At 41.5% G+C, this 19,859-nt stretch overlaps 1 protein-coding gene across 3 annotated transcripts; it reads left to right on the top strand.

Annotated features, from left to right (window-relative positions):
* The first annotated feature begins 1,481 nt into the window (after positions 1-1,481).
* snap25a (synaptosome associated protein 25a) lies at positions 1,482-18,878 on the top strand. Of its 3 annotated transcripts, none has more exons than XM_061091732.1 (8): positions 1,482-1,553; positions 3,157-3,198; positions 6,507-6,555; positions 9,960-10,077; positions 12,657-12,676; positions 14,924-15,029; positions 17,353-17,497; positions 18,810-18,878. In XM_061091732.1, the coding sequence occupies exons 1-8, from the start codon at positions 1,482-1,484 to the stop codon at positions 18,876-18,878; spliced, it is 621 nt and encodes a 206-aa protein (XP_060947715.1). The 3 variants fall into 3 exon arrangements, with proteins under 3 accessions (XP_060947715.1, XP_060947716.1, XP_060947717.1); XM_061091733.1 differs by lacking the exon at positions 9,960-10,077 and adding an exon at positions 9,626-9,743; XM_061091734.1 differs by lacking the exon at positions 12,657-12,676 and having other exon boundaries at positions 14,910-15,029.
* Positions 18,879-19,859: the final 981 nt, after the last annotated feature.

The raw sequence follows: 19,859 nt of genomic DNA, 5'->3' as shown, positions 1-19,859 counted from the left end.
ATCCTTAGGGCGTTCACTCCAGAGCCATGATCCTCCAAAACAATGGGCCAAAAGACTCTAAAACCTTTGTAGAGCTGCAGTTGGGTGTCGAATCGCATTGTGGGTGCTTTCATATTTCAGTAATTTGATTCAGTGTTAATATCACAAATATCACTTCGTATTTTATTTTATTTTACATCCCTACAGATATGTAGTAAAAGTATTTTGATCCCATATCGATCCTTATTTCCTGCTCGCTACTAGACTACATTACTGTAGAAGAATGACCTCATAACCAGAAAACAGTGGAAAGGAATTTCATTCTCAAGAGGTTTTAATATTTTGTCGTGTAAATGTCGATGCTAGTTTGCGACGACGTCTTACATCATATCCGCTGATAATCTCCAATTTATCTGACACAACACAAGTTGTTTTAAAATCATCTTTAGAGTTAGCTCCCAGTAATCCTACATCTGCAGATGCTTCACTATTTGACTGGTGAAGGCCAGTCTCATGACCAGCAGAGGGTTGGACAGGATCACAGCTACCACGGCTGTTTATATCTCTCTGTGGCTAATCCTGCAAAATCCAAGTCAATCCTGCCTGTCTGAGACTGGCATTCCTCTGCAAACCTCAGCCGCCTTTTCCCTTTCCATTCACAACCCAATAAACAAACGCTGCTGCTGCAAGATCTTCTTAATCCTCCATTATACCGCCTGAAACAGCAAACACTTGCTGGGGCTAGGGACACAGCAGCTCCCAATTGGCTACCCCTTGGTTTCATTACAGTCATTGTATGATTTTATAAGAATGATCCACACTCATTTTGCCATTTTTTACATGCCATGCTTCTTTGTTCTCTTATTTGCCTACTCGTCCCTTGCGCAGTAAATTTCACTTTTGTGTACCTTTGGCTTTTAGCTGTTGTTGTTATCCAGAGCGACTTAATGCCAAGAGGTGTTCAAGGGCGTCTTAACAGGACATGTTCCCCAATGATGGATGTATACAGCCTACAGAGATGAAAAGGAACGAATTACCCTTGAATTAGTCTGAGTTTGTCTTGACTAGGTTGTGAAACAATTAGCAGCGCCATGTGATCTTTTGTAGCAAAAACTGTGGCTTCAAATCGTTGGTCGCCACCACCTCCAGTCAAACGCTGCCACTGCTGCTTGTGTTTAATCCTCCTCATCAGACAGCTCATGAAGGCTCAAAGAGAAGAGCAGCTAATATGATGCTGTGCTGGTGTTGATCCTGCATGTGATTACTGCTACATGCTCATTCCTTGATGAAACATCAGTCGCACATCAAATCATCCAAGTTCTCCAAAGCCTGAAGACGGTTTAATGCCTCTGCGGATTCAGCTGTCTCCACTGCAGCATCCAGCTCTCCATCCTAAAGGCTTTTCCTCTTATTTTTTATCTCTCTTCCAGCCCTCCCCGGACTCCCAGTAGGATCTTCTCTTCCCTGTTGGAGACTTCCTCCACCCCACACATCCAGCAGCCATGGCAGATGACGCGGACATGCGCAATGAGCTGTCAGACATGCAGCAGCGTGCTGACCAGCTGGCCGATGAGGTGAGAACCACTTGTGATGGCGTGCAGACATGACGGCATGTACACATTTACACACGTGGACTTACAGATACCTGTAGTTGTAATTCAAGCAAAGTAAATTGGTAAAAGATTTTCAAGAAACCAAAAGTCTCCATTCTCAAAATATGAAGAATGTTTTATAGAATAATGTCAAAATGATTTTAGAGCAGTTGCAGAAGTACGTTCAGACCTTGAATGTATAATAACAGAAATTATACAGCACAATGTTATTGTCTGCCCTGGGCTGTGTGTGTGTGTGACTGCACCAGACACAAATGCGTGTGTGACTACATAAATGATTGTGGGATTGTTTTCGTTTGTGTGTCGGAATTTCGATGCAGCTTCTGTGTGTGTGTGTGTGTGTGTGTGTGTGTGTGTGTGTGTACAATTGTGTGTTAGAGAGAGAGAGAGTCTTAGTCGTAGCCCAGAGCAGATCAGCCCACACCCCTCCAGCTTCACATATGACTCACACTTGCACAGCTGAGCAGAATATTGAACACACACACGTGCACATGGGGCATGCACAAAATGGCGGCGTCAGAATAACACTTTTTCTCGTCTGTTGCACTGACTTACATTAGCTCTCAGATCCACAGAGAGGACAGCAGCAGCTCATGTGATGCAAATTTCACATCAAAGAACACAAGGACGAGCTCCAATTTACGAGCGTGTTGTATATTGGTGGCTTGACTTCAGACGAAATCCCAGAAAATGGGTGAAAGGGAAAGATGAAAGAGTGAGGAAATGGACAGATGAGCTGAAATGAGGAAAAAAACCATAAAGAAGACTGACTTCATCAAAAAACGGCCGCCTCAAACCCAGGCTGCACTTGATTCCATTCCTTACCCAACCCCCCTTTCTCCAACACCCCTCCCCTACTGCTCCAGGAGATCAGCCGGGCTCGCAGCGAGCACAGCGAGGCGAAGCTGTGTCATTGTGTGAAGGACGAGATATATCACAGGGCGCCGTCCCCACCGAGTGGCTCCGGCTAGCAAGCTGTGCTCTGCAGCATCATGCTTGTTAGAGAGGGAAGCGGAACGTGCAGCTACATATCTACAGGCACACAGGCTAATAATAGACACCCAACTGTCAGGGAGGAAGGGATAGAGAGGGATCAAAGAATGCCTTCTTTACAATGAAGTCGTTTTCATAGGCAGAGCCTCTGTATCTGAAGTACATGGCTGGTGACTTACTGGATCTTAAACTTGCCTAAAAACACTTAAAATCAAGCTTTTGATTCCATCTCCAAATCCACATCATGTAGCCCAGAGTAATTCAGTAGCTTCAGTTGATTCAGGCGCTGTGCCAACTACCAAATTTCCTATTATAAGATCTGCCATATTCAATACTCGAAGTGTGGACAGTCTGTCTCTGTGAGTTTATGTTGAGTTCAGGTCGATAAACATCAGCTATTGATCCGGTCTGTGTTCTGATTGTTCAAATTAACTCCACTTATGCACAATTCAATGAGCGAACACAGACACGTTTATTTGCTACACACTCGCTCAAATAGTCCTTATAATGTTGTATAAATGCGGCCTGTGATCACAAATGGACACTAATCATGTCTCCTGTCTGTCCACAGTCCCTGGAAAGCACTCGTCGTATGCTGCAGCTGGTGGAAGAGGTAAGAAAAACACTTTAATTTACAGATCAGTGTCGGTGTAATGGTTTAATTTACAGTTCCTCAATATAACCTGAAACAAAGTATGACACAAAAAGAATAGGAAGTGATAAGACTGATTCACTATCTAATCAAACCTGCAGAAGAAAGAATCTATTCCATTCTATCCGAATTCAGAGTGTATAATGAGAGAATTCAATTTTGAAGAGGAAAAATTTGAGCAATCTATTGAATATGTTTCAATATTAAATCGTTGACAGTATTTTCTTTTGTTACTATAATTAAAATGATAATTTCAGCAGTTTGGTAAGGGAGGAGTGACACCAACACAAAGAGCAGTATATGTTAACATTTTGTTTCTAGTGAGTCTATTATTGAGAAGTAAAAACGCGTTAATAGATTATTTAAAAAGTGCAAATCACAATCAATTTCTTTATTCATGGCTTAACTTTAAATGTGGATGAGCCAGCAGTCCCAAGACACTTTCACACAAGGCCCACATTATTCTCCATGTTCAACAAAGAACACTGCAACACTTTACAATAACACATGAAGCAAACAAGAGGAAGACAACTGTGTGTTGTCTTACAGGAGCAGAGCTGACTCGTAAATCTGTAACCAGTGGTTGAAAACACAAGTTAGCTGATCTACAGAAGAATTTAATGTTTTGGCAAGGATGAGACCTTATTTCATGTTTTAATTTCATATTTCGTATATTAGCAACGAATTTGCATCCCCACTCTCAAGTTAATTACATTTTTCTTTTCTTTACACAACTTTACCTATGGGTACCCAACCTGCTGCAGGACTCTACACTTACCAGCACAATTCAGTCATGCATTACTGTGTTTAAAAAAGTCTAAATGAGTTATGTACAAGAGTATGTTTTGGCTGGTTGCAGTTTCCTGGTTACATGTTTGCTTTGTGTTAGACTGACCGTCTCCTGACTCCAGTTTCATATATAATGCATAGAGATGAGTCCTGTTTACTTTTTGTATTTATCTCTCAGCTGGGAGCAAACCAGTAGCTGAATGATTATAGCACACGCAGAACATTAAATGCTCTTCTTCTGTGGTTTGACTCCCGGGCCTGGATCATTTGCTGCATAGATGTTGTTCAAATAAAGCTACAAAATGATTTGAAAAAATCCTTGAAAAGAAAATCCTCAAAAATAATTATCAATAAAAGATGTGGGAACTTGAATCAAGTCTCTTTCTCAATCCACAATAGCCTTTTCTAACAAAGAAAACCCTTTTTAGTTGATGCTGACAAACAACTTCAAGGTCCTGTGATGAAGTGCCAGTGCCTGTGATGAAGTGTCAGTCACATCATTGATTTCTGACACTGGATCCAAATTTGCATTCGTTCTAAAACAAGCATCATTGTTCTGTTTTAATTGGTTTAATCCATTATTCCTGTGGAGCAGGATTGAGCGAACCATGACTCAACTGAGTGATGGAGTGAATAGCATATTTATAGGAAATTAGGTAATTTCAGAGAGTTAGACGGAGGATACACACCCATATTTGTATTCACGCCAATAAATAACACTGTAATAAACAGAGGGTGAGAGATGAGGAGAAAGAGAACCGAATGGCTCTGAGAGTGGCACGGCAACAGGGAGAGTGAGAGAGAGAGGCAGTAAAATGAAGAGTGGAGCATACAGGAAGAGAAAAGGCTTAGGCAGCTGGGGGCGGGGGATCCTGACAATCTCCCGGCGCACATCTCAAGGTCATATTGATCATCAGTTGACATCACAACGCCGCCCCACTGCTATGACTCTACTGCAGGGGGGGGGGCTTGTGAAGGCGACAGACAGAGGAGAAGCAGGGGGAGAAAGTTTACCGCTCCTTCAGTTTGATAGATGTTCAGAAAAACAGAGGAAGGACAGATGGGGATTGAAAGATGTACAGAATACAAATTCCTCCTAATTATATGGAAATAAATGCTTCACTATCAATTCTCTCTGGATGTTTTTATACCATCACCACACAAACAGCTGTTGGGAATCTGGAAGACCCCACCTCGTAGAGACGTCCATGATATCATTTGTGATATAAGCTTCTAAGACGTGTGGTGATTTGATGGTTTGCTGAAAAAAGCTCATAAAAATTTGCTTTTTATTTCGAATTCTTGACTCAAAAAAGACTTTATAGCCCGATGTGTTAATCCGGCTCCTGGATTTGCATGAGTAGGCTTCACGGTCCTGTTTGGGATCATGGGTGTATCCCGAGGGACACATTTCAAATCCTTTGGAATTTCTCTGGGAAAGAGGCTTTCCGTATTTCCAGAATAATTGCTCCCCTCCTGCCTCTCTCACATCAATGTGTAGCTTTCCTTCCAAACTGCTGAGCAGGCAGGGGGATGTGTGTTTAATGGTGTGTGCGCTAGAAGCACTGACACAACATAATCTTATTTATGGCTATCAAGCCGAGCCAGGTGCCCCATCTTAGTGCAGTGGTGCTGCATTTCTAAGAAGCACGGGGAAAGAAGAGTTTTACATTTAGTCTCACTATCCTCCTCCTCATACTTGCGTTCTTTCTACCAGCATTGAAACCAGCCCCCGACCGGGCCTATAAGTGACTAATATCTTCATTATTGAATCCACATAGAGGCCCCTCATGCCAGAATTCAAATGAAATCTTTAAAGCAGAAGAGAAAAAGACAACCTCTCTTTTCCTCCATTGGAGGACTAAATACTCTTACAGTTTAAAGGCAATACTTAAGCACGGTCCACAGGTCCGATAGCTGCTGACATCTCAGACGGATGGGGTGTTGGGTGTCTCTGTTATTAATTGCGTAATTACGGAAATTCAATCGCGGGGTCGTCGCTTTAATAAGAAACCTTCTTTGCTGTCAGCATTTCTATTGGTAATCTCTTGGGGGTGTTTCCATGTTTCCTGGTAAGGTGTAATAGAGAAATGACCTTTGCTCCTTCTAATCAATAAAAGCTTATATGCTGATGCTGGGGGAGCAAAAATATTCGCATGTGTTTGTCCAGAAGGACGGGGACATCAACACAGGGACCACAGAGCGTCAGGATGTGAAATCAGACGCTGTTAGGCCTTCATCTAGCGAGCGATTCTCAGAAAGGATTCATAAGGAATCACATGTTTTCCAAAAAACTGTGGGTTTTCATGTTGCAGAATTCTCTACCTTCATTCTGAATTTTTTCAGTTGACAGCACATATTTTCAAGGCCCAGCCGTTGATTCCCTCGGCTGTTTTTGGCCTCATTACTGACCTCTCTTCATTTTGTTTCCCCTCCCTCCCTGCGCCCCTCCTTCACACCTGCCTGTCCTTGGGGAGTAGAGCAAAGATGCCGGCATCAGGACTTTGGTTATGTTGGACGAGCAGGGAGGTAAGTCTGCAAGAGGAGGGATGGCGAGTTTAGTTACAACACAAAGGTATTAATAATGAGCTATTCACATTAAATAAAGCTTGTATAATGATTATATATGTACAATACAAGTTAAATGCTATTCACATTCTAGCAGAACCACAAGTGACACTATGATATATAGATAGAAATGTCGCTGTTAAGTTAATGGTAACAAACATGAATGAATGAATGAATTTGCTTCATATGCAGTTGCTTAATTGTTTTCATTTAAATGCATTGCCAAACTAATTAATTTTTTTCTGATTTTCATTAATTTAAAGTAATAATTTTCCGATTTGGGTTTTAACACATTTAATTAGTCAAGGGGACCAGTTTAACTTTCTTTCAGCTTCCTTTAACCGTTGCTTCCTTTGGCTAACGTTTTTTTGTCCTTTTTTGATTTGCCTAACTGCGTTTGATTTGCCAGTAGCTTGTTTAGTGTCATTACCAAACAAAATATTTGAAAAGTGCCAAGTGCGTAATCCAGTTGGGCTAACATGTTTGTTCCTGTGGCAGCTGGTGGCAGGGTGTTGGTCGGCTGTTCTGAGATCTGTTGGTGCTGTAACCTTCTCCAAAATCGCTAAGGAAAAATGTTGGGACGTGAAAGCGATTAAATTGGACATTTTAGATTTTACAACCGTATAAACAGTGAATGAGTCTTAACAGGCTCCATTTTATGGCACATGATAAACAATTACAATTTGGCCAGCACGTTTTAAACAGGCCAGAGTAAAGCTGAACGGACCCTGCCACACTGCTGACACTCTGATCTAAAAAACACCAGAAGTAGATTTAGAAGAAACGATCGATTTAGCTGGTAAAGACAAAAATATTCACTTCTCTGTCAGTTCATACCACTTTGTACAATCCCTGGTTACATGCAGTTTGTTAATGAGCGAATAAAACCAGAACCCACTTTGACTTAAACGTTTTATAATGTGTAACATCAAGCAGTTAATATAAATACCATAAAAGTTGGTAATGAAAATATTGGGGATTTCACCAATCCTGTGGAATGGAACCATAATTGTACCAACATGGTTGTTCACTCAGGGAGATGAGAGCTCTGCCCTCCTCTGACCATCCCTTTATTCCCTCATCCTTATTCTGTCCCCAGCGCTATTCTTCAGCCACAGGATCCCTACTCAGAAACCAATTGAAACGGCTCACTAAACACACAGGAGGCTAAAAGCCTGAGCTGACCTCTGACCCTGTGTTATTGACTTTAGTGCAGGCAGAAATGTATGTAGCTGGGTAGCACTTGATGCTGGAAACAGTTATTGACGAGTGTGAAGGTTTACTTCAGGTGAAATCAAGTGTAAACTTACAGCCGCTCACCATGTTTTCTTAATTGAAAAATGAGTGCAGCATGCCGAGTGCCATTAGCCCACTTTACTCATCGTGGATCCTTTCTTAGTTGAATATATTTACATAAAATGCATGCCTATCGGGGATTTTACAAATCTGGAAAAAGTGATGAACTAGTTTCTCAATCCATATTTAACTGTACCTCACCCTTTCACACTCTGCCTGCACCGTATTTCCTATAATCAGGATGTAAATCCTCTGTGCTGTGGAGCCGTCACCAACCCACCATCCACCACACCAGCCTGACGCAGGCCCTGACGCTCATAAACCAGAATTCAGTCATACTTAAAATCCGTTCCATCTCCTTGACCATATGCAAAACCAGACAAAGCAACACGGGCAGTCTGTAGTTACACACACCACTCTTATTCTCTTGATTGTGGCAGCAACTTTAGACAATGTTAATCACCACAACTGATATCTGGGAATCTTGAGCAGCCTATTAATGTATCCCATAATGATGAGACAGTCCAGCACCCTGTCTTGATCCACAGCAGTGAGGGCTCAGTCAGAATAAAGCCGATGTAACATTAGTCGACAATATAAAGCTGTTGGTAAATTTACATTGTTTTCACATAAGCTGACAAGGGCACGTTATTTTTTAGATGGATTTCCTCACAGCAAAAAAAGAAACAAGTTTAACTCAGCATCCTAATCATGATAATTTGATTGTAGATCAGGAGACAGTGAAAAAAATCAACCGTGGAAAAAACAGACCTGTCAGGTAATGAACAGCGCAAGTAAACAGCTCCCAAGGGAGTTTTCTTTGCTTTGGTCTGATGGAATTTTAAAATATACATATTGGTTGAATAAAGAGCACAGTTGCTGGTTTTTTGGACTGCACATTGACACAGGAATAGGGACCAGGAATAGCAAGGCATTTTAAGAAATTCCCTTATTCCCTTTTTTGCCAAGCAGGGATATTAGATAAGATGCTAAAGCCATGAAGCAAATAGCAAACTTAGCATAAAGACTGGAGAAACGTCCATCTTTGTTCTGTAAATATAGTGCTATGTTCACCCTATTCCCACTCCATGAGCTGGCACTAGAAGGCAGATTGTATTACCTTCGGATAATGGCAGATGTAGGATTTTTCTAAACAGGAAACTGGAAACCGCAAACTTCAGGGACAAATTCGATTTTAGTTGGGGCCAGTGGCCCCCTGGCCTGCCCCTGGATCTGCCCCTGCCTTTGGAGAGGTTGGCTCTAGCCAGGCTAGCTCTTCCCTCCTGTATGTAGTTTTATGCTAAGCTAAGCTATCTGGCAGCTGGCTTTTGCTTCCTATTTACTAGGGCTACTCACATGTTTATCTTACTGTCTAGCTAGGAAACTAATTCTGATCTTTAAAAAAATACAAAAATATTCCTTAGTTAATATTTAAAGATTTTAACTTTCAACCACTTAAACTGAGAAATTATATTCACTGTCATTATTTCATTTGTTGTGTTATATATTACATTGTCTAGCCTAAACAAAATCAGTGAATGCACAAAATTGTATTTTACTGTATGCCACCAAATCAACGCATTCAATAGAAACCCAGATCAGTCTTCTCTCTTACCCTGACACACACCAGGGGACAAGCACACACACGACTCAATTACTGCTCATAATAACTCATATTTCTGTCAATCAGTCAATGAAATTCATTCCACTACTGTCATCCCTTTGTCCTGACCAGAGCAACTCGATCGTGTTGAAGATGGCATGAACCATATCAACCAAGACATGAAGGAAGCCGAGAAAAATTTAAAAGATTTAGGGAAATGCTGTGGGCTTTTCATATGTCCATGTCACAAGTAGGTACTGACAACGTGCCTCAAGGTTCTTTACATATGTGGTGGCGTCCAGTTTTCCTCTTTTTTTTTGGTTTTACTTTCTTTTGTCACAGTGAGTGTCTGAAGTTGTTGTCTTATCTCCTTTGTCTTCTCTTTATCTCTCTCTTCCTCTCCTCTTCCTCCCTCTCTTTTCTCGTGCTTCGTTCTGTGGGGGATAAATGACTTGTGTTTAATCAGAGCAACTGGAGCGCATCGAGGAGGGAATGGACCAAATCAATAAGGACATGAAGGATGCAGAAAAGAATTTGAACGATCTAGGGAAATTCTGTGGTCTTTGCTCCTGTCCATGTAACAAGTAGGTGCTGCTTGCCTGCCTGCCTGCCTGCCATTCAAAAGAATAAGACTCAATATCTAAGAAATTGAAAAATAACAGAGGTAGAAGTGACATCACGGTGGCCATTAGCCAATAGTCGGCTCTGCTCCAGCTCCTAATAGACACTGACTCCCGCCCATTTAAAGCTGTATGAGGTGGACATACAAGGATATGATACACTTTCTCTCTCTCTCTCTCTCTCTCTCTCTCACACACACACACACACACACACACACACACACACACACACACACACACACACACACACATGCATAGCATACCTAAAGTCTAACTGAAATTTGAATTATTTTCACTTTCCATGTCAGGACAAGCCCGATGACACCTTACATTATTTTCTGTTTCTCAAAACAACCTAGGTTTCAGGCTGAATGTTTCCCATTGCCTTGGTTATAACACATCGAAGGAATTACTTTGCCAGAAGACAGGCTGTTTACCTTATAGTGCACTAAAAACATAGTAACAATGATACAGGACATTTTTTTCTGCGCTTCTTTACAAGCCTGCAGTGTTGTCTATTGACCATCTAAAGACCCTTTTCCAAACGGAAAAAAAACACTTACTCCTACTGACATCTGGCTTTTGCCTGTAAAGGGAACATGCTCAATCAGCATTCCCTCCCAGGTCAAATGACTGCAGTAGACACAGGTTTTAATCAGCTCCTCTGGTCGGCAGGGATAGAAATGAGAAACACGGTTGAACGCACACTTATTTGGTAAGACGATCAGTAAGAGATGATCAGTTTTTCAGGGCGGTTATGACATCGGACATGACAGCCTGCGTATACATGCTAATATTGGTATAAAATTAAGATGGATCCTTAACTAGTAGCAAAGTGGAAGCTAGCAAAATAACGTGTAAGCGTTAATATTCATTTCCAACAGAGTAACGTTAAATGTCTCATTCTTTTATGGGTCCAAACGTGATGATTGTCAATAACCCAACTGTCAAAACTCACAGTGATGAGTCGTCCATACTCCATATACCACTCTGTGATTAGAAAGATAGTACGATGTACTGTGTAGAGTAAAATACGCAAGTAAAATACAGAGCCACTAACTTGCATCCTCACAGTTATGTAGTTTATGGAGAGCCAAAAATGAATACCCCATGACACTAATGTAGACGTATCAAGGCAGTAGAATCAATCAAACGTTCTTTCTTATCAAGCTCAAACTTTTTAAATAGACTTTCTTCTGTTTTGATGGTTACAAATGTGACCCAAAAACTATACAAAGCCAAAAAGACCTAGGTACTAAGCAAATAATATTTTTAATTTCAGTTCGACTTAAATGCAACTGCACAGTACACGCAGACACACACACACTGTAGATATCTGGTTGCTAATGCACTAGCCTTGGGTTCTGACAGAGACTCTCCACTGGATTGGTCTTCTGAGATACAGCATCCATAGTTAACAGCAACCATGCCGTAGTCCATCCAGTCAGAGCCCTCGCTACCTGATGGGCCTCTGAGAAGTAATGTTGATACTTCAAAATCCCACACACACTCTACCCAAACTTGTATATTTCTTTCTCGCTGCCTTTGTGCAATGTGCAAATAGACTGGTGAGACCCAAATCCTATAAACCCAAGCTCAAAAAGCCCAGTCCTCCACATAAGCTCTCCTCCACTCAGCAAAGGCCATGGTTCATCAAGAAGTGCCTCTCTTAACACCCTTCTACCAAGTGCCCTTCTCCAAGTGCCCTATTCTCTAAGCTTCCACTTCACCAAAAGCCTATATAATGGGAGTCATATACATGCAGGTGTAGTCATTGTAGAAGTCCCTCTTGTAGCATTTGATTCCTCCTGAAGAGTTTTTTAGTTTGAATGCAGAGTGATGGGACAATGGGTACTTCTACAACAACATCACTTCAGCTGTTGGCCTTCCCAACAGATTAGATTCCTCTAAAAGAGCAGGGCTGCGGCTCCCGAGGCATCTCGGCACTCAGATCATTTTATGTCCTGACCCTGTTCTGGTAATTCAGTGATCTTTGTTCCGAAATGTCTTTGGTCAGCCTGGTCCAGGACTGTTTGACACTTCTCCTCATCTGCATGATCTCTAGCACCACCGCACCGCTTTAACATCCAGTAGATCCTCACCCTTCTCGCAGGATGAGACCTCTCTGTTAACCCCCCCCCCTCTCCCCCCGCCACCATCTCTGAGCCACCGAGCGCCAATGACATGGAATGATTTGCGAGCATGACCCTTTGAATGCTCATGCATGCATGATGATGCAACTCATAACAGCAATGCTACACGTGGAGATGCTAAGATCCTGATGCTAATATTAACAATGGAATGATGTTGGTGATGTTGATGATGAACAAATGTTTTATTTACCACGAGCTGCACGAAAGCCTTGTCTTATTTTGAAAAGGTCGGAATACCCGAGGAGAAATCATGTTGATAAAAGTGATTGAGTTTAAACAGATATATTTTGCAAAGGTTAAGTCAATGGTGGCCCTTGCATGAGAAAGAAAACAAAAAGGAAGAGAGAAGAGAAAACTCTATGAAACAGTGACACATCAAAAGGAAAAGAGAAAAAAAAGGAGTGATGCACGTTGTTCCTCGAAGCTGGAAACTGGGTTAGAGCACATGCGCAGTGGGACATTTTCGGGGAGCTAGTCATGTTGGTTCTGTAAAATAGGACCATCATGTAACTGAGCATGTGGCCGTGCGCGTGGTATCTTCGTCTGAACACAGCTCCGCATGGTGACAGCCCAAAGCTGCCTTGTTGTTGTGTCCCCCCTCTGGTTCTGCTGCAGTCTGTCTGCAGTGCCGTCTCTCCTGCAGAGCGCTGTGCTATAACTTCATCCTGCACTGGTTGTTCGGCTTCGCTGTTTGCTGAGCTCCCTCTCCTGCAGGGAACTCGCTTACATGTAGGTCAGCGTTTCAGATAGAGGCATGACAGCCTGCTGGGAAGTCAACGCAAACTGGATGCACACATATAGAATGAGGCTGGCATTGATAAAAGAGACATATTTCCTCACACGCCTCTCAGAAAGTGAGACCTTATTCCATCATGCATGCTGATATATTTCTTTAATCCCTGCAGCGTGCAGGCTGTCTATCAGAATTAGCTGACTGTTCGGTTTTTCGGGGCTTAATGCCTTCTGATTGTCGCTGTCTGCGGGCCCCTGAGTGGATTTTGATTGGTAGATAGCTCAACACACAGGTCACTCAGGGAACGGATTAGATAGAATGAGTTTTACGACGGGATCTGCAGTACTCGTAGCATCTAATCAGATCATCTCAGTTCAATCGCAGCAAAAGTGATTAGGGAAATGCATTATGTCCATTCTGAGACTGTAGGGAAGCAAACTGCAAAGGAGAACAAACTGGATATCAAATGAACGGAAAGTGAGATGAGGGGAAATGAAATGGTCACTATAAGGTTCGCTATAACAGGAAGAAGAAAAAATGAAAAACAAGGGAGCTAGAAAGAGAAAGGACTCAGGCAAGGGCAGCATGTGTGTTTACCACAGTGGTGTTTGTCAGCAGGGACAGGGAGCTCAGTGAAGCCTTGCCTCAGTCCATTTCTATTAATAAAAAGCAGTGTAGGAGGCTGAGCCATCGCCATCCCTGATATAGCTTGAATACATCCAAGCAGCACTCCAAGGTTAAACCAAACTCAACAACTGACGCTGCAGAAGAAATGACAGAATCCTATTAAATAAAAACATTCACAGATATGTGATTGTCCTGCCTCAGAAAGTGCCTTAAATTCTGGAGATAGCGACAGAAGAATTACAAATGTTTCTCTAACGGTTAAATCTTCCTCTCTGTCCCAACTCTGTGCCAAAAACAGATGCAGAATCTGATTGTTAAGCAAAGCCACGCGGCCGAGCTGTGGTGGCGTGCTGTGTTAGCGCAGCTGTATTTGTCCACTTTTTCTGCTCTTGAAACTGAAGCAGATTCAAGCTTCGGCTCACACGCCTCTGCCTCGCTGCCGCCTGATTGTCCAGTGGCCCCAAACCTGGAAGAAAAGCAGTGACGTGTAAAAACAGCAGATCGAGGGCAGGATATAGGGGGTGGGGGGGGTGGGGACACAGGTCACTGGATGTAGGAATAGTTAATAATGGTGTTACTCTCTGTTGACTCCCTCCAGTTCCTTGTTTTATTTTGTTCCCTTAAGTCGTTTCGCAGTTTGTTCTCCACATTAATCGTCCGTCCCCCCCCAACAATGTGACAGTCCTGTACACTCTATGTTGTGTGTCTGCCAAAAGCTCATCTCTTCTCTGTTTTCTGTCACACTGGGACATTTAACTGTGGGATTGGGGGTGGGGCTTACCATTGCAGTAAGTGACGATGGGATGATTACAAATTCTTTTTTTTTAAAACAATAGGATCCTAAATGGTGCAGCTACTGAAATGCATGCTTAGATCATAGAGAACACATAGATGTGACATGGCATACCAGGCTTGCCTGATTCTGAGCAGTATGTTATATATAAAAAAATATAACATCACACACATAATTATTGTGTAACTACAGAATGAGCCTGTATCAAACCCAATCTACCAACCAGTCCATGCCTGCTATGCTTTGCTTGACTTAGTCTAGTCCCCACCATATATTTCTGTGCTGAATGCATGAAATCAAATGACTCCTCTGTGTCAGCTGATCAATCACGCTACATACTGACATGCTGCCGCATTACCTCAAATCCAAGGCTTTCTCTGTAGATATGCCACTAGTGGGAAGCCAGCCTGGTTCTTGAGGTAAAATGATGCTCAGTCCAACAATTGAGTAACTGTCCCTCCTCATCCTCCCTATCGCTGCCGGTGGCCAGGATGAAGAGTGGAGCCAGCAAGGCCTGGGGAAACAACCAGGACGGGGTTGTGGCCAGCCAGCCCGCCCGCGTGGTGGACGAGCGTGAACAGATGGCCATCAGTGGAGGCTTCATCCGCAGGTAAGACTGGCGGTTTAAGTGGATACTTCAAAACACACACAACTGGACCAATAATACAGGAGGAGGTACATGTTAAGGCAGAAAAACTTTCAACCAAACAACAACACTTTTCACTCAGGCAAAACAATACACAACAGTGAGCTTTATTATTATTCATCAGGGGGCAAACAGCATGAAAACAACTGTATATCCTTGTATCTTCTGTAATGCAAGAGCAGTTTCCTCAAGTGCACACATTACATTCCCAGGCTCAGATTACATGATCATATCACATGGCAAGCCAGGGTGTACATCCTGAGTCTACAGGGAATACACAGCATTATCAGGATCTCCTCTGCGTCGTAGTGTTCTTGCTCATTTGTTTACTGATCCTCCGACAAAATATATACAGATACAGTGAGACAGTGTGGGACCTGAATTGTTTCTAAGGATAAACCGTAAACTTGTTGTCTCTCTGACTCCGCCTCTTTTCTCTATTAATTGCCTCTATGTGGATTTAAGGGTCATTGTCATAGCAGCACACTGTGTGACTCACAGAGTATGTGTGTATTTTACCACATGTATAATTAGTATGATCATTAGGGATAAAATATATTGGCAGGTATACCATTACATATTCCCTTTAGATTTTTTCTGATTTTTGAGAAGGTTATAATCACAGAAATATTGCACAGGATTTCTATGTCTGATGTTTTCGTATGAGCAGGAGTGTTACTGGAGCCAAAGTCCCTCAGTGTTGCATCGGTGGAATGTGGACTCACAAATATTTATACTGAGGGATGTTTGGAGTCCATGATGTCAGAAATCAGAGCTGCAATATGATGTTGGAACGAATTAGACAAAGTTGATACATCATAGTAAATCAATGACATTATACGATCAACTTAGCACCATATTAAACTCCACAAGGTCGTGAGGGACCGTATGTGCTGGTTAGTCATGTGACGTGGCTACTGACTCCTGAGCCATCAAATGTGTCCTCTGTCTAAAGTGTCACAAGAACAAGTTAATAAATAAATTCATGGAATCATTAAACCTAAAGGAATTTAATTATCAAACTGTATTTTTCATGACTCACATAGTGACATCATCAGGTGTCTTTTCATTTCATCCAATACTTTGACTGAGGACCAAATACCTGAAAATCTATGACATTGTTGGATTAAGTGCCAATTACCAAACGTCAGCATGCTACAATGTTAAACCAAGATGGTAGACATGTTTAACATCACAACCACTCAATATCAACATGTAGTATGTAAGCATCATAGACGAGCCCACCAACAGCTTTGTCTCCTGTTTGATGAGGTGTATGGAAGTTCAATATCACATCACTGTCACTGCCTATTTAAACTGATTGAAATGCAATTTAAATGAAGCACTACCTACAAGCTACAGCTCAGAACTACTTTTTGCCAAAGGACTGTGAGCATAAGCAACAATGGGTAGGTGTGTTGCATTCACTAAACGGCCTCTGCAAATCAGAACAGCCGGTGCACATGAGTAAAGGACACAGGAGGAAGCTGCAGTTAAGTGGAAATGAGGAGGTGAAGAGATTAATTCATTCTGCTCGTCTTATTTCTCCATCACTGATTCTTCTCAGCACACGTGTCACTGTGGTGAGATGTGGATTGTTTAATTTGCTTCAACAGACATTTTCAACAAGCTCAGCTACAGCTACTGTTCAGCTAACCACTATTTAATGTTTTGGCTAACCAAAAACATTGTACATATTATATTAGTCTGTTTTATCCCACATACCATCAGTCTTTGACATACATATGTATTCAGACACTAGTCGTGGCAGATCAGTGAAGTAATGAATCTATGAGATTGTTTCGTATCTCAGTCTACATCCTCTCCACTATAAACAAAATGGTGTTTGAGGCTCATATGGCTGTAAATTGATCAGTACTGGGTATCATAGTAGATACTGTGGTGTCACTGCAGTCCATGGGTGTTTTCCCATTCCAGATTCTTACAATTTAAGCCTGTATCAGTTATTTCAAATCGTAAATGGACGAAATGAACACAATGCTTGTTGTAAAAATCCATGTTAAAGTAAGTATTATGAGAGAACTCAGCAGAAAAACACAATGTAAACTGCTGTGCAGAGGGATTTCCTTCTGTCCAGATGCCTGGTCTGAGGTCAGGCTCCGCTCCTCCGAGGATCAGAGGCGAAATATGGATGAAATATGGATGAGAAAGTCACAGAGGAAGCAGCCAGCACCTTTCTGAACCTGGTGGATGTATAACTATGTGGCTTGTGTGTGACCTGGTGTTTATGCACACATAACCTCTAACCGGGACTGTGTTTGTTTAGGGTAACAGAAGATGCCCGGGAAAATGAGATGGACGAGAACCTGGAGCAGGTGGGCGGCATCATCGGTAACCTGCGCCACATGGCCCTGGACATGGGCAACGAGATCGACACCCAGAACCGCCAGATCGACAGGATCATGGAGAAGGTACACCCACAACGAGATTGAGATTTAACTGCTCTTTTTATATCTACTTTACAGTGCATACATATAAACATAGCATAGACTAATTTAGTCTTATGCATTTTGTAAAGACGTATATCACATACAGAATAATTTCCCCTGACTTCAGTCATTTACCTATAATTACTTATTGTAATTGATATTAGTTTTCTTTCCATCATAATCTGGCTTTAGGACAAAAGTTTTTGAGCAACATTATTTAAACTTGACTGACAAGTGTACGTCACTGATTCCCCCAAATCCATCTTTCTTCATCCTGTCTCAGGATTTAAATCTATGATATTACAGTCATAAGTTGGAAAGATTTTAAAATCAGCATTCACTACATTTATTATGATAACCCATTTGAAATAATTAGCTTTTCTAATAGCTGGCCCATTGGAATCAGTTCCCTCCACAATCACACAGAGAGCAGCAGGATACGTTAATTTAAACACCTTCCTGTTGTCAAAGGCATTGTTAATGAAAATCAGCAGCACTCGGGTTTTAAACGTAATATTACATTTGGAAAATTGAAATCCCTGCTCTAACGTGTAATTATTAACTTGTTAATCCTGAAGTGTTTCTCGGTGTCTCTGTGACATAGATAAATGTTAGACTCCCTTCTCAGATATGCAACCTGTCGAGTCACAAGCTTAGTGATCATAGATACACAGTTTATTATCAGAACTGCAGAATCTTCAGTGCGTTAGTTCAACAAAGCCAATTTGAAGCCACCAGCAAGATCCCTTTATTATTTATTTATAGCCCTTTCGTATTTTACATATCTTTATCATTTATTGTAGATTTATTAGATTGTATTTGTCTTTATCTTGTTTTTTTTGCCAGGTCTTTTGAAAAGCTTTTTCATGAGCAGTGATGAAGAAAAATATTCTGCACCGATTTCTAATCATTATTCACAGTGGTGAATAAAATAATTGACTCTGCCTGAGCTTTCCTTACATGAATATATGAGTTTATACAACATGGATCTGTCGACAGAGAAAAACAGTAAAAACAAAAAGGTACAATAGAAACATGTCGGTATTAAACCAAACGGGAGGAAACTGATTCCAGCCTCGATCACTATAAGTCTTGTCATGATGCCCATTATCCTCATGAGCGTTCAGAGTCTCAATGTTCATACATCTTATCTTTCCAGCAGAGGCCTTCAGACTTCTCAGGTCAAACAGGGGTTTTAAAAAGTTTGTCTAGACACGAAAAATCCTATCTAATATGATTTATATCAAACTGACATTCTTCTCTTCTCTCTTCTCTCTTTCTCTCCTCCACCCAGGCTGACTCCAACAAGACCAGGATTGATGAGGCCAACCAGCGTGCCACAAAGATGCTGGGCAGTGGCTAAATGCCCTGAGCCCGCAGCGTGACAGTCCCCGGCGTCCTGCGCCGCACATCGACAGGCGCTGACTTGCTTTCATCTTGGTATTGACCTTCTAGGTTTGCACACATGCACATATCACCTCCCTTCCCCATTGTAAATGTTGTTCTGTGTCGTCTGTCGAGCTTTTTCAAGATGATTGTCCTCGTAAAAAGATGATTTCTTATACTCCGTATATCATTCTTTCCAAAGGTTGTATATAGTGCTGACTTGATGGCTCTCTAGCTCACCTGTGAAGTTTTTATTCTCTTTATCAAAATATATATATATATATATCATATATATATCATATATAATATACATATATATACAAGTACACTGCTCTGGATGACAAGTATATTATAGGAATGCTATACAGGCTGTTTGTTTTTATTCTTTTTCCTTTTCAGTATCTCAGTATCGTCCTAGTAAAACTGTGTCATTCCATTTAGGCTACTGTCATGCTCCTTATTTTGGTGTTGTCATGACAAAAAAAGGGAGAGACGACCGATGGGAAAGCACGAGTAAAAACTTGCTAAGCGACGGTACAGTTGAATGGCATTGCAAAGAGCACTTACAATCAAAAGGCAGTCGATGGTACATTTTCCTTCATCGCAATCATACTGTTCATACTGAGTTACTGTTTAGACAATGTGCAACTAGACTCTCTATAGCTGTATTAGACATTGCATTCCAAGTGATGTGAATTGTGCGTTCTCTGCATGACAAATGGTAGATTTTAGTCTTATAAATAAAACTCGTCTGAAAAATAGATATAAAAAAAGATAACATGGCAGTAGCAGATTGACAAAACCGCATGCTCAGTATTAGGACACAGTTGATCGTTCCATACTCCTGCAAGTTTGCAATAGTGCCACTCTTTCTGTCTTGATATATTTACCGACTGTGACCATCTTGTTGTACAATAATGCAAAAGGGATCAAAAAAGTGTGTTAAAGATGAAAAATA

This window comes from Limanda limanda, chromosome 18 (assembly GCF_963576545.1).
Source record: "Limanda limanda chromosome 18, fLimLim1.1, whole genome shotgun sequence".
Taxonomy (NCBI): Eukaryota; Metazoa; Chordata; class Actinopteri; order Pleuronectiformes; family Pleuronectidae; genus Limanda; species Limanda limanda.
Note: the sequence above shows the minus strand (reverse complement) of the source record. Positions and strands in the feature narration are given on the sequence as shown.